Here is a 14,829-nt window from a genome sequence, read left to right as displayed (position 1 = left end):
ATTGCAGTTTTAAAAATCTTATAGGTTTACAATAATTGACAATATTGGGACTTTGCCAGAAGGACCTAATAAGTCAAAAAGAAAATATTCAGAGTTGTTTTGTATGTGTTTGATGCCCAGGAAATGCACAGCCATTTCTTCTGTAATGGACTTGAACAAGACAAAAATTGTTTCTGGCCATGAAGGTGTCTTTTACATGCAGGTCTGGCTTTGTACAGCTCTGTTCCTGGAGGCTTGCTGTAGGCTACATGCTGCCTGGCATCCATACTGGAACTCCTCAGGCTTTGGCGAACAACAACAGGGTACAGCTGATTTCACTGTTAAAATAATGACTTCAAATAGTATAAATCAGATATGACGGATGAATGGGCTTCTTTTGTCTGAGGAACTTATTGTCAGCACTTATGTGATTAGTTAATTAGCAAGCTAGGAGAAAGATATTTTGTTGACATATTTAATTTGTAATATGGAGACTGTTATGTGGCTAGTAGCTCACAACATGCACCCTAGCATGTGTATATTTCCATTTTACTTTAGCATTACATTTCATTTTTTAAGCAGGAAAACAGCAATGAAAGATCAGCCTGGGACCAATCAATAGAGTGATTAAGTCTAATCTGCCCAGCACCAAACATTAGACAGACAAAGTTAGCAAAAAGGTGGTGAACATACTGGAACTTTTAACAACTTAAGAGTCAGATAGTTCCCTCTGGAGTTGGTAGAGACCACAACACAGTTAAAGGAGAGTGAATATTGGACTTACATTCATCAAACAAGACTCCAAATGAATGCCAATATTGCTCCTTGTCTGCTGAATATGTAAAAAGGTAACAGTTTGCTAACACCTTGACTACATAAACTTTCTAATGATTTGTCAATGTTGTGTTTTCAGATTGTTGAGATTCCCCCTCATGGCCCATAAAACAAAAAAGAAAAGAAAATCAATGAATGAATGCTGCTGTAAGCAAAGTATCAGATCATCACAGTGCAGCACCCCTGTCGGCCTTTTTGCTATGTTTTATATTAAATGCTACCAGGACAGATTTAGCATGAATCTCTCTGGATTGCCAAACCCATTACATATTATACAGTATGTTTTGACTATAGTGAAGATAGAATAACAACAACATTGGTAGTTTGTGAAGTTTAATGTTAAACTGCATGACTTTTTTTTTTCACACATCAGATTACATTGTTAATATTTACATCAAATATAACTCCAAATTAAAAAAAAAACAAACAAAAACAAAACAAAAACAGGTTAAATTCTGACACATCATTTCATTATTCCAGCATGGGCAACAAAAAGAGCTTATAACCCTAATATTTATTCAGGTATTATCCTTCCACAAATATACAATAAATGTCAAAAGAAATGTGCTGTAAGCCTATATATATGTATATGTTTAAAAAAATAAAACTAAATGTTACAGTCTTACAAAACACAAAACAAGGTCAAGGGTGAAAACAAACATGGCAATCGTCTTCAGGACATTCGAAAATATTCAATGTGACTGAAAACATAAGGATGAGACAGTGAAAATGAATACATGTAAATGCCATTTTAAGCATACTTTGCTTAAAATGTAGCACTTACATATAATAATAATAATAATAATAATAATAATAATAATAATAATAATAATAATAATAATGATAATAACAATAATAATAATAATAATAATAATAATAATAATGATGGTAATAATATTATTAATAATAATAATAATAAGGAAGGATCTCTTGAATAGTAAATGTGCCACAAAAAGACAAAGTTGTGTTTCAGTGTTTTTTCACACAGCAGGTACAGCAATAACAAACTCCTTCAGTGGTTTGAGACCACCGCTTAAACTAAATGCTACCACACATATCGAGCCATTGCAAGACAACAAGGTGAGCACAGGAGAAAGTCTCACAAGTTTTACTCTATCTCATTAACCATCACCATAGAGAGTAAACACTAAATTACCTTCAATACCTCAAGGTTTTTTTTCCACATTGAGCACAAACACAAGATTTTTCTTTTCTTTTTTTTTCCCCCAAACATACATCTGACATGGCAAAAAATGTGAACTTTCAGTTTATGCAAATTTGCTGTGTCTAGAGGGCTTGTGTGTAGGAGGCAGTATCCTGAAATTGGCTTGCCAAGCACATTAGCTTATATATGGTCTGAAATTAACAGTCACAGTGAAAAATGGACTCTAAAAATAAGTGGAGTGCTATCATATATAACTAAGCATTCTCTAAAAAAATACAGTAGCAAGCTTTTCTCTTCAGTGTTTCTTAGACTGATTTGAAACTCTTTATGCTATATTAGTATAATTGTACAAATTATATTCAAAAAATATTTAAATATGTTAAACATGTAGGCTGTCCTTGAAAAAGTCTGTCCCTTCATTTATGAGGAGAGCAACTTAAAAACTATTGTAACAGTTTATTTTTTTTTCCAGGACAACCCAGGTATGTGATTGTCTTCACCTATTGCACCTGCATAAAGAACAACTCCTGTTGGTTGATAACTCTGCACAAACACAAAGAACCCGCAATGTAATGAGCCTCAAACCAACCGCCGTGAGGAACTCAAGTTTTCACGTACAGATATGGAAAATACAGCATATGGTAAGTGATCATGTAAACTGGGAAGGTATAGCACATTTCCAATCAACTGTTTTCCCAAACAAGGTAGTGTTTAATGTAAATGTTGACATAAAAACAAATAGAGAAGAACTGAATGAAACTAAATGTCTTTGGCAACTACTATAAATAATAATAATAATAATAATAATAATAATCATAATAATAATAATAATAACCTGGATTGATGGATGATAATATATAGAGAAACAGAAAGTTGATACTGATGGATCTCAAGCCCTTTGTTTTTTGTCGTAGCTAATCAGGATAACATTCACTTCTAATAATCTGAAATATCCAGTCAAACTTTATAACAGCAAAGAGATGAAGGATTCAGTTGAGATACTGCCAATTCACATCTTTACATAATAACCTTGTCATTAAAGGGGTAGTCCATGTCATTATAGATTGATAATTAGCCTTAAAAAAATCAAATGGCGTTTTTTTTTTCTTTTCACCAAAACACACTCGATCACACATACAGTATATATGACTTTCAAAGAAGCAAGCATTTGATTGACAGACAAACAGAAAACAAACAAAAGAAGCACGATGCTATAAAAGGTCACTACCACGGTGGGAAATGTAAAAAAAAAGAAGAAAAAACATAACATCTTGAGTGATACAATGGCATATTCTGTACACAGTTTAGACGGTTGGCAAAAAAGCAAAATACTCAAAGGTGAGGAAGCAATCAAAAATCAAACAGGATGAGTGGGCACATGTGAGGGGTGAGAGGGAGAGTTCTGCTCGTGGTGAGGGAGGGCAGTTGGTGACAGCTATGCTAAAATCACGAGGTGAGCAGGGTCCTACAGAGAGCCTCAGTGGAGCAAGTAGTGCACAATACACAGGGGATTGAGGGCCACAAATTACAGACACTTTCATCATGGCAGGGGGAAACCCACATGTGTTTTAAGCTTACAGAATAAACAGAAGCAAGGTGGGGATAGATGAAAATCCGTTCAGCAGAGCTTTGTTTTCCATGAAGCGTTTGTGGCATTATCATGATGCCTCTTGCAGAGCTTAGAGTTATGTGGCATGTCACACAGATTGCTCCTTGGGGAACGTGAACGGAGCTCGAGGCCCAGGGGCGGAGAAGCTTGTGTTGGAGTACATGGGCTCGTTGGAGGGATGCTGCGAGTAGGAATGCTGAGGCAAGAAAGTAACAGGAGGGTAGGCTTGAGTGGGCTGAGACTCGGGGAAGTGTTCCATGTTGCAGACGCGCTGGTAGCTCATGTATTCAGCTGGGTTCAACAGCTCTTCTGGATGCCTCCCAGAGTCCTGCAAGGGGAAGACAAAAAGAAAAGAAGACAGTACTGCAGGAGCACAGGGTTTCCTTTGTCTGAGGAAGGTTGGCTGAACCTGTAGAAGAAGTGCCATCACATCAGTACATCACAGTACACAGCATGAGTGTGTATTTCAACCACAGAGAGGCTAACTAAGTGGTGCAACTGAGCAGGCATTGTGAAGAGTATGTCACACTTCAGCAGTATTTCCTTACCGATAAAAAGTATATAAACTCAAATTCAACTGTCATTCTAATGCATGTTCCTCTACACTGAGCAACCATAAAGCCAAAAGAGTTTCTACTGTATTCTTGCTTTTTTATACTGCTCAAAGGTTGAAATTATCAGTTGGCACTGATCATGATCATTGCAGTAAATACTGTCTTCAAATAATATTGTCTTGTCTGTTCTGGTCACAAAAAGTTGTAAAGTTTGTAAATTTGTAGGATTTGTTTGACGTCCTTTTACTTTTATGCTTACAGTAAAGGAAATTTTAAGAGCAGTCCATTCATTACAACACCAGATGTGGAATTAAATATACCATATGTGCATAACTAACCACTAACCTTTTCCACTCTGGGCTCTATTTTCATGAATTAGAAAGGTGCAGATTTGGCCGGACCGACAGTTGGTTTTTGGTCATGTGGCAGAGTGGGCTCAGTGAGAGAGACTGAGCCCACTCTGACTACATCTGCTTTTTCTAACAGGAAACCAGTGTTACAGCTAATTTTGTTGTATAATATAACATAAACCAAAAAGCATTCATTAGTTGCTTGTAGTTTGTTTAACTGATTTAAGATATTGTGTTCAGTTAGCAGTCATATTTGGTCACATTTATAGCAGATGGGTTAGCCAATATTTTGATTAAGACATTGGGCCTCATGCAAGAACATTGTGTTCTTACCCTAAATCTCTCTTATTTATTTATTTTTTTCTGTGAGGTTTGCTTGTACATGTGTTCCAAGTCAGATTTACCCAAACACAACCAAAACTCACTCGTCAATCATTCTTTTCAGCTTGATGAATGCCCATCATTAGTAGGTCTGCATTCATGAAATTTGTTCCGCTCTGTTTGTGGGCAAGTTTAATTCACAAAAATGTTACCAAAGACTGAAAAAAAGAAGTCCTGCCTTTAGAAATCAGCAGACAAAATAATAATAAATCTAGTAGTGTGTCAGCAGTGGGACCGAAACGATTAGAAAATATTAGTACAGCTGCCAAAGATGTGTAATTAGAGCAAAGCCATTCTGTGACAAATATAAAGAGGTGGTTTGACATGAAGTTAGATGCTAAAAAACGTCTCTCTAAAGAAAATCGGTCCAATATGGAAGGTCGTCAAGTGGGATGAGTCACAGAGATATTAGACGAGAGAATATTATAGGCTCCAGTAGATAATGTCAGATGCAAAAGAAGATGATACAAAGACCAGTGTTGGGTCAAAGACTATTTCTCTGTGTTTCCCTTACCTTAATGTGCACCCAACCTTATCCCTAACCCCAACCAGTTATCTCTGCTACACCTAACCATAACTTAACCTAAGCTCTAACCCCAACCACAGAGGCGGGAACTATGGGAAACATCAATTTAACGGGTGGGAAAAACTATTCAAAGGGGTAACAGAAATTCAACACAAGACTGGCATAAAAACACTGAGGCAACTGTCGGAGTAAGAATCTTTCTAATGACTACTGAAACGTAAAATATATATGCAAAATATGCCAATAAAAATCATAAACTCCAAATTCATTCAGAAAAACATTATAATTCTGTTGTTGTTGTTGTTATTGTTTTGGGATTTCTGAACTTTTTGTGTTTTGGGGGTTTTTGGTTTTATATATTGCAGATGTTGGAGGTTGAAGTGTTGTGTATTTGGGTTATGTTTCATGTATATTCTTGGATGGACTGATGTATGCTGGTTTGTATCAAGAGGTTTTGTGTTTTCTGGGTTTTGAGTTTTTCCTCCCCCTATGTTCCAGTGCTTGCTTTGCCCATTTTTACACACTTGCCCTGTATCAGCCTCCTCAGCCCTGCCCTGCTCCCTGTGTTTCCCTCCCCCCAGCCAATCAGTTCCCTGTCTGTTCTCTGGTATCCTCACCTCACTCCCTTCTCCTGAGCTTCTCCACCCGTCTCCCCACCTGCACCTCATCCCCTCATTAGTTCAGTTAGTTTTTAAGCCCTGGTTTTCTGCTCAGTCTTTGTTGGATCCTTTGTTCTGTCCTGTTTGCTCAGTCTTGATCTGCTTCACCAGCTATATTTTGGGATAAAGAGTTATTCTCGAGTATCTGCTACCTCCTGTGTTCCGCATTTGGGTCTGCCTCCTGCTACTTCCAAAATAATTCTTATGTCAAACAAGTTTTTTTTCCCCCTTGTGAAGAAAGACAGACTGTCTGTACAAGACTCATATAACAGATACATTTTGTTTGTACCTAATAAAATAGAGTATGAGGAAATTGGTGAATGTGACACATTTTCCTAAATCCCTGTACATGCCACTTGATGAATCTGTTAATACCAGGTTCTTGCATGAGGTCCAACTGTATATTTAAGTTGTTTACATGATTTCATAAAGTGATGCCTCCCTGCTGTTATTATATTTACATGGCTGAATATAAAGTACATATATATATATAAAGTATTGCAGAATGGTGAGAAGCTCTTGTAAAATACACTTGTTTTCTTTCCTGCCATTGCCAATTTTAACCAAAACAACTGCAGCCATTACTCTTCTGTGCAGTTACATCATGTTCTTTGAAGCATCCACAGTCTGATAGTCTGACTGTTTATCTATTAGAATTCAAAACACACTGATTTGAGTGCTACTTGAAAGTTTAAAACGGCTTTCAGGTCTTTAATGGAGTTGTGTTCACTGTGTCCTCAGGATGTCACCCATCATGCTCGTGTCACTGTGGGAACCTGGAAACCCTTATACTTATTGTCAACAAGTTTGGTCTGCAGAAAAGTGCAGAGGTTTGTGTATCTATTTGCAGTTGCAAGTGCTGACATTGGACCAGGAATGCAAAATTGTGCTGTGCTTTGTAAGTGTAAAGTCACACTTAAACATACAAGTAGGTGAATGTATGTGTTAGATGTGACTTAATTAATGAATACTCTGCTTTTGTGACATTGGTTCCTTAATTAAACCACAATTCTGCACTGAGATGTTGTTTGAGTTGATGAAGGGTCAAGTTTTAAACACTGAAATTGTATTTTGCCTTTAATTTGTAGTTTCCTGCTCATTCCAACAGAGGGGCTATTGTAGCAAGACATGAAATCACCAAACAAATACAGGCAAAAAACCCCAAAAACATTTTGGCATTGTAAAGTTGCTGATCTTGATCTGCACCACCATGAATATAGTGTCCTCAGCACTGAATTGTTGATTTTGTTATTTTGGCTTTTGAGAAAAAATTTAAAATCTGGCTTTTTCAAAACATAGTTTACGAAGAACATATATAATGGCTGCTGTGAGCAAAGAACATTGATGTTTATTCCAAGATAGTTTCAGGGTCGACTAAAAAAATTTGGGGCCAGTTTGAATTTGATCTCCCATTCCAAACTAAAATCACTGAAAGGAAATAAGTTAGATAATGTGAAAGATAATAATGTGAATGTAATTACTGTAGCCAATCATTTGATTGTTGAGGAAATCAAAGATTTCCTTGATGTGTAATTATACAATGCATTCAATGTTTTCAAAGGGAAAAAAAATATGATTAAACTGATTATGAAATGACAGTGATAAATAGCAGACATGCAAAAAAAAAAAAAAATGGATGAGAGTGAAAATGGAACTTACGAATATTCCTGAAACATCTCTACATCTACGAAAACGATGATCCCAGCCCTGAAAATGTTTCAGCGGGGCAACAAAACCACAAACAGACTTAAAATAAATCTGACAACAAATGGATTGCATTACAGTATGTGAAAGAAAAGTTGTAAAAAAAAAAATGAAAGGTTGCATTTAAGCTGTCATAGCATGAAATATATTGGATGGGTAAGACACAGGGGATATAATGAGGGATTTTTATTAAGCAGGCAATGAGCACCTTATGAAGACTGTTTTCTCAACAAAAATGTAATCTCAAGTGGAATGACTGGCCCTTTTGTTATATGAACATGGTTTTTAACAACATGTACTTTAAATGGAAAAAAGATTGAAATACCTAAAAGAGGAGGCTCGGTTTTTCAAATTACGTTGAGAGAGATGAATAGTAAAAAAATCACAGCGGATCTCAGGAAGACAAGAGGGTAAGCAATGATCTTCTGTGAAGGTGAATTGGTGTTTTCACAGCAGAAGACATAGAAGTAAACCTTTCCTGACACATGCTGAAGACATTGACAGAACCGTCTGAGAAGCTTATTTGTTTCAGGTCAGTATCAAGGACTGCTCACTGCTGGAAAAAAAAAACATTCTACTTTGTCAGGTTATTAATTTTCTTTGCTTGCTGAAAAGACCTTGGTGCTTTAAAACCAACAGCCTGAGGAGCAGTTTCACAACTTACAGGCTTGTCTCAAGACTTTTAGGATTTAGATCTCAAACTTCAGCAAAACATCTGCTATAGATAAAAATTTGACTCTATGTTAGGGATATAGTGTCACTTCAAACAAAAATATAGTCAACACTAACTGTGAAAAATGGGCTGCTTTAACTAAACAGACCAGTGACAACCATGTATCTCTAAGTATTGCTGAACACATGAAAACCAGTTGGATTATTTAAAGCAATAGTTTGATGTTTTGATGTTTTGAGAAATTTGCCTTCTTGCAGAGAGTTAGATAAGAAGATTGATACTGCTCTAATAATATATGGCTACAGCCAGTTAGCTTAGCTTAGCACAAAGACGGGGAAACAGCTGGCCTGGCTCTTCTGAAAGTAACAAAACCCACCTACCAATACCTCTAAAGCTCACTAACTGGCACATAATATCTTGCTTGTTGAATCCATATAAAAACAGGTGCTGGTTGGCAGATTTTGTTACCTTTGGACAGAACCAGACTAATTGTTCCCTCTGTTTTCTCTCTTTATGCTAAGCTAAGCTAACAGGCTTCTGGCTCCAGCTACATATTTACAGACAAGCCAGTGAGATATATGGTTTTCACTGGACAGAAATGAATCGATTGGTAGAGATAGATACAGCACTGTAGATAGATAGATATAGAGCCCCCCTTGGGGTCAGCTGAGAAAAAAAAGATCTGTGTGTAAATCTTTACTCTTGGTTTAGAAATCTGTGCACACAGTTTATAATCCGTGCTCTCGGATTCATAATCCATGCCCTTGAATTACGAATCCATGCCCACGGATTTGTAAACTGTGCCCTCTGATTACGAATCCATGCTCAAGGATTTGTATACCGTGCCTTCGAATTACGAATCCATGACCATAGCTTTGTATACCGTGCCCTTGGATTACGAATCCATGCCCTCGAATCACGACTCCAAGCCCACGTATTTGTAAACTGTGTCCTCGGATTTGCAATCCATGCGCTCAAACAACTAGTGGATGTTTCACAGCTTTTATTGTGTAACGTTGTATTTATTGTGCTTTTCACTCCAAAACCAACCTTTCAGTTTGAGGCTAGTGGGGAAGTAGCTAACGTTAGCTTCCCAGCCTTTTGTTAGATTTGTTAGGCAGTCTTTGTGTCACAACAATGTGAGAGACCTCCATTTACAGTGCGACTGTTTATCCAGTTATGAAGTGTCAAACAGGGTGAAGACAATTATGTGAGAATAAAAAAGTAATATAATTAATAACATTTTAATATTTAATAAATAAGTGTAAAATATCAGGGCACAGTTTACAAATCTGAGAGCATGATTTATAAACTGTGTGCACAGATTTCTAAACTGAGAGTACAGATTTACACATGGATCTTCTTTTTATTTTCTCAGCTGACTCCAGAGGGACTCAATACATCTATCTTTACCTGCTGTAAGTAAAATATCCTCTACGCTGATAGCACACCTTCACCCAGCCAGTAAATACAATAAACAATACTCACAAAAACAGCCTGCTGTCAGATTAAAAAACCTTAAAAAGAAGTTATGAGAACAATGACTCTCTGTTGAGTGATAGAAACCTACAGCATCTAATCAGGTACTGTCATACAATATATACACTATATTTTTATTGAATGCCATACTAGGGTTAGTCATTGTCATCTGCATTCATTCTGGTTTTTTACACAAAAAGAATTGTGAAATCTATTTTTTCATCAACTTCATTAAAAACTGATGCCTCCATACGCTTATGTGCCAGTCTGCATCTGCAGGAATTTGACCTATAAGTTTTGTTTATCAATACATTTTTTATGACTACAGTGTATTTCACCTTAGGCTCAGCAACAGTGAAGCTGAATGTGTCTTTTTTTTAATCACTTCCAGAGTAAAACTCTGGGATATAGGCCAAAGATTTTGATGATTTAGGATAATGGCCTATCCGAGGACATACACCGACTTTTTAAAGGGAAATTTAATGCAAAGAGGGCCATTAATGAAAAGAGGGAGATGATAAGATGGTAAATATTAATTAAAGCAGCTAAACTTTATGTAAATGTATACCTATCCTGTCTTGCCCCTTTAGATTTGCCCTTTATGTTTAAGGCAATGTCAGGAATGGACACTAATGTTTGACAAATTCTCTGCCCACAAGAAATAAAAAAAATCTAAACTCCTGAACAGTAACAAGTGATTGAACCCTTTGTTCAAAGAAAGCTTGACTCACCAGTGTGAGGGCACTTAGACACGCTTGGGTCAAAAACTGAAACTGAGTGTAAACTGAAATGGGCGACAGAAGTTGATTGAAAACATCAACCGGTACCTCCACATTTACTGTTTTACTGTTGTCTAGGCAGAAACAGATGTAGCATCTGCTTAAACAAAGGAGTGAGATAATTACGTTTTGTTCAGTTACATCTGGTCCAAAAATTTTGTTTCCTCTTAAAAGGATGTTGTCATGAACTGAGACTGTGTCCTGGTGTCCATGTTTGATGTCCTCTGGGGAGACTTGTTTTCTTCCTTTTTTCCCCCCATCAAATTATTATCATAATTAATTTTAAGTTCATTACTTTTGCCTGTTTTATACTTTTACTTTATAAGATGCACAATGTTGGACACATTTATAGTATTTGTGGCAACATAACATTCATTATTTTAGTACATCACCATTCTGTAACATGAATTTACTTCTATAAAGAAACTTATATTTCTGATTGACTTTAGGGATGATAGATCAACTCATTTATGTTATGTTAAATCATCACTTTTTTCATTATTATATCATAAAATAAACACCGGATTAGGTATTGCACTTCCTCTCTGAAATCATCCACATTTGGTGGAAATCTTGACTGACAGGAACTTCTTTTTTGCTCTGTGGCATCCCTCTGAACATTATCTGTTTATCTGTGCCTGCAAACTGTGCTGCCTTTAAGCTTAATGAACATTCAGATTTCTCAACATAAAGGCATCTTGTTTACCAAAGACACTTGAATATGTGGATATGTTCAGCTTTTTTTCCCCACTATTCTGAAGATGTTTTTTGTGCATGAAAAATCCAGATGCTTTGTTTCTGAGACTACGGCATCATCAATCTCCACTGATTCAGTGTTTCTTAAATGATATGTCTTACTACTTCCAACATTTAGTTGAACAGTAATTGGACTTGTTGACCCTGTTGATTTGAGTTATTCTCATGACGCTCAGTGTCAGCTACAGGCCACATCTGCCCCAAAATCATCAAGTAACTGAGCTTCAATAAACTAATCAATAAAACAGAATTTTTCAAAACATGAATTTATAATATAAGGTTATAAAATAAACCTTTTCATTCTGTAATAACATGAATTTATTTCCACTGGGGAGCAAAGTACAATGTTATGCAAATTAATGGATTTCACAGCCTGCCCGCTTTTGCCACTTTTCCTTTCATGCTTGCATATCTGTCCACTCAGCCACTGCCACAAACTGCTCTCACTAGGAAAAAAGGTCAAAAACAACAAAAAGTCTCAAAAAACAGTATCCTATATTCCATCCAAGTCTGTTCCTTCCTAATAATAAACAAAATTGTAACAAGAACTGAAAAAGAAAGTGTAACAACAGAAAGATCTACTCAAAATAGACAGATGACCTCACTTTTGTTTCATTTTACTCCACTTTTCACTGTGTTTAGTCTACCAAACAGTCTGCAAACATCCAGACTCAAACAAAAGCCTGCTTCTGATATATCCATGTAGGTTTTCCAGCTGCTTACAGTTTCATAATTAAATTGTCCTCTATGAAGATTTGACAATTTACAGAAGGCTACAGTACACTTTCTTTGCTTGTGTGGTCTGAAGAATTGATGTTATTGCTACCACAACAATACTTGGGGTTTTTCTTCTATGTTGCTAAATTAGAAGTGGCCATGGTGTTTAAAAAAATCAAGAAGTTCAGTGACCCTTTACAAAGCAGGTCTATTTTTTTTCTACATTTCACTTTTTTTTATCAGGTCATACTTTCTCTTCCTTTCTCACTGTGGTAAGAGCTCCGGAAATTCTCTTCAACTTCGTACAAATATAAAGCAAACGAGGACAAGAGGAACATTCTCAAATGCATACATTTATAACTGAGGGGTTAATCTAAATGAAATCTGGCTCACCTTAAAGTCAGGGTGTAGATAGTATAACCTTGAAGAAGTATGTCCCAAATACGTTTTCGTATATCTGATCATTTAATAATTCTGTCAAAGTAAATGAATGCTAGAAAAATACATTCAGTAAGTGATTAACAGTTGGCTGATTCATTTCACAGATTACTTTTAAATCACTGACCAAAGGTGAACTTTAAAAGCTTTTATTCTTCTCAAAGAATACAATCAGAATTGTGTCACCCTGGATATCAACTAGGGGTTCAATCTTTGGCTCTGCAAACAATCATTTTATTGAATGGTGTAACCCCATGACTGGAGCCAGACAAGACGAGGTTTAATGCTTTATTACAAACAGGGAATGTCAACACTCAATTCCCAGGAGGGCTTTCATGTTGAAACTGTTTCACAGCTACAGTATCATCAATTACAGAGCTGCTGACTGAACACCTTGTGAAAACTGACATAAGAATTGAATCAATATTCATTAATTTGCCTGCTCTGTCTCAACTGTGTAATGTCTTGGTTGAACATGTTTTCTGATAACAGTTTTCAAATATTCTGTGCGACATTTGGGGGGAAAAAGTATGTACTGTGTCCAAATCTTGAATAAATGTTTATTATATCAGTGTCAGATTTATATATCTAGTGAATCAAGATACAACACACCAAGTTAATGCCTTGCATATTTGTTGAAAGTTATTATTATTTCATTATTTTGCCAATATTCTGTCCCAAAAAGGTTTAAAAACTGCCAATAAATTGAGATAATTTTGCTTTCTCTAATTATTTTTTTTACCTGTTTTAATGATGTCCTAAAAACATGACCATAATTGCACATGTTCCCCTGTATTTCAAGAAAAATGAAGGACCCAGAGCCAGAATAAATGATGTCTTACTTTGGATACTTTGGCAAAGTTTGAGGAGCTTCCTCCCATGTGCAACTGACTGTATGAACAAGGCTTTGTCTGAAACTGTTACTTTATACAAGAATATTGAAATCTGCTCATTTATTCATCTTAAATCACAAGGGATGCAGTAGAACCAAGCATCATTTCCCCCTCTTGTTCAAATGATGTAATGTATATTTGGCTAAATTAAATGACAATGCTGGATGTGATCACCACTGCAAGCTTATTCTTCATGTACAGGTGACCAGCATCTCAATTAAAGGACAGCACTGATTTTTGAGCATTTGTTCCAGCACAAGGGACAAAGATGCCGCCTACAGGCTCCCACTCCCCAATCTGGGGGAAGTGATGAGGTCATATTATAGAAGTATAAACTCTGTATATACTCTGTATACAAATAATACATCTGCTCCACAAGTTGGCTGACTGAAATACATTGTCTGTATTTTCTTGAGATTGTTTTATTGTTTTCTTATTGTGTTTATGTGCTGAGTAACTGACAGAGGAGCTTGTTGACAGCAACAGATGTTATAATTATTCATCATGCATGTCAAACATTTTTTAATTGAAGTGAGTTATAGATAGGTCTGTATTATAAATGGTACACTGAGATGTATGCATTATTGTTGTTGTCACATTGGGTCAGCCTATCATCAAGGAGCAAATAATTAAAATGAACAATAGTAAATACTGTCTCCTGGCAACCAGGCACTTTGTCCAAAGAAAGCTGGACTCATTTCTGTCTGACTTGTCATTCTGGTTTACTTTGCTGTAAAGCATAACAGAGTTGCTGGGTTGAATAATGCTTTTACTGTTTACTGATATCACGTTGCATAATTCCTGGCCACTGAGCCGGTCGAAATTCAAACAGTATCTCCTGTTGCTATCTGAGGCTACCAGTGAATGAATACCTAATGTAGCTTTGGATTCTGGCTGTCTGGCGGTGTTTCACCTGCAAATCACCTCAATAATGAATCAAAAACTGCACTTCGAGTTGACAAATAGTAATAATGTGCTCTCCAGCCCATCAGACTGACTTTATTCTGTATATAACAGTATAAACTGGCAGATTTTCAAAAATACCAACAATTCATTCCTGTTCTGATTTGATTTTAGAAGGCTTTATGTACAATAATGTATTTTATATCTACATTTACTTCCTTGGGAAGGAGTTGTCTCTAAATGAGAAGAGAATTACAGTATTTAAATGACTCATGCTTTGTGGTGTGTCTCAGCGTGTCTCAACAATTGCCTTAAGAAAGCCTACTGAATTGCCTCTAGATTACCTGCCAAAGCAATTGCTATAGAAACCAGTCTAACCAGTCTAGTGACATGGCTATTTGTGTACCCTTATATCCTTCTTTGCTGTATG

The 14,829-nt window shown here is 36.3% G+C and overlaps 1 protein-coding gene across 3 annotated transcripts in view; it reads right to left on the bottom strand.

The window, feature by feature from the left end:
• Positions 1–1,129: 1,129 nt before the first annotated feature.
• nectin1b (nectin cell adhesion molecule 1b) overlaps positions 1,130–14,829 on the bottom strand; it is a 154,211-nt gene continuing 140,511 nt past the window's right edge. Inside the window, exon 9 of one of the 3 annotated variants that reach the window (XM_067595287.1) lies at positions 1,130–3,915. In XM_067595287.1, coding sequence (XP_067451388.1) covers positions 3,676–3,915 — 240 coding nt within the window. In that variant the 3' untranslated portion in view covers positions 1,130–3,675. The remainder of the gene's footprint in view (positions 3,916–14,829) is intronic. The other 2 variants (XM_067595290.1, XM_067595289.1) reach the window with 2 other exon arrangements.

Source organism: Thunnus thynnus, chromosome 7 (assembly GCF_963924715.1).
Source record: "Thunnus thynnus chromosome 7, fThuThy2.1, whole genome shotgun sequence".
Classification (NCBI taxonomy): domain Eukaryota; kingdom Metazoa; phylum Chordata; class Actinopteri; order Scombriformes; family Scombridae; genus Thunnus; species Thunnus thynnus.
This window is presented reverse-complemented; position numbering and strand designations above follow the sequence as displayed.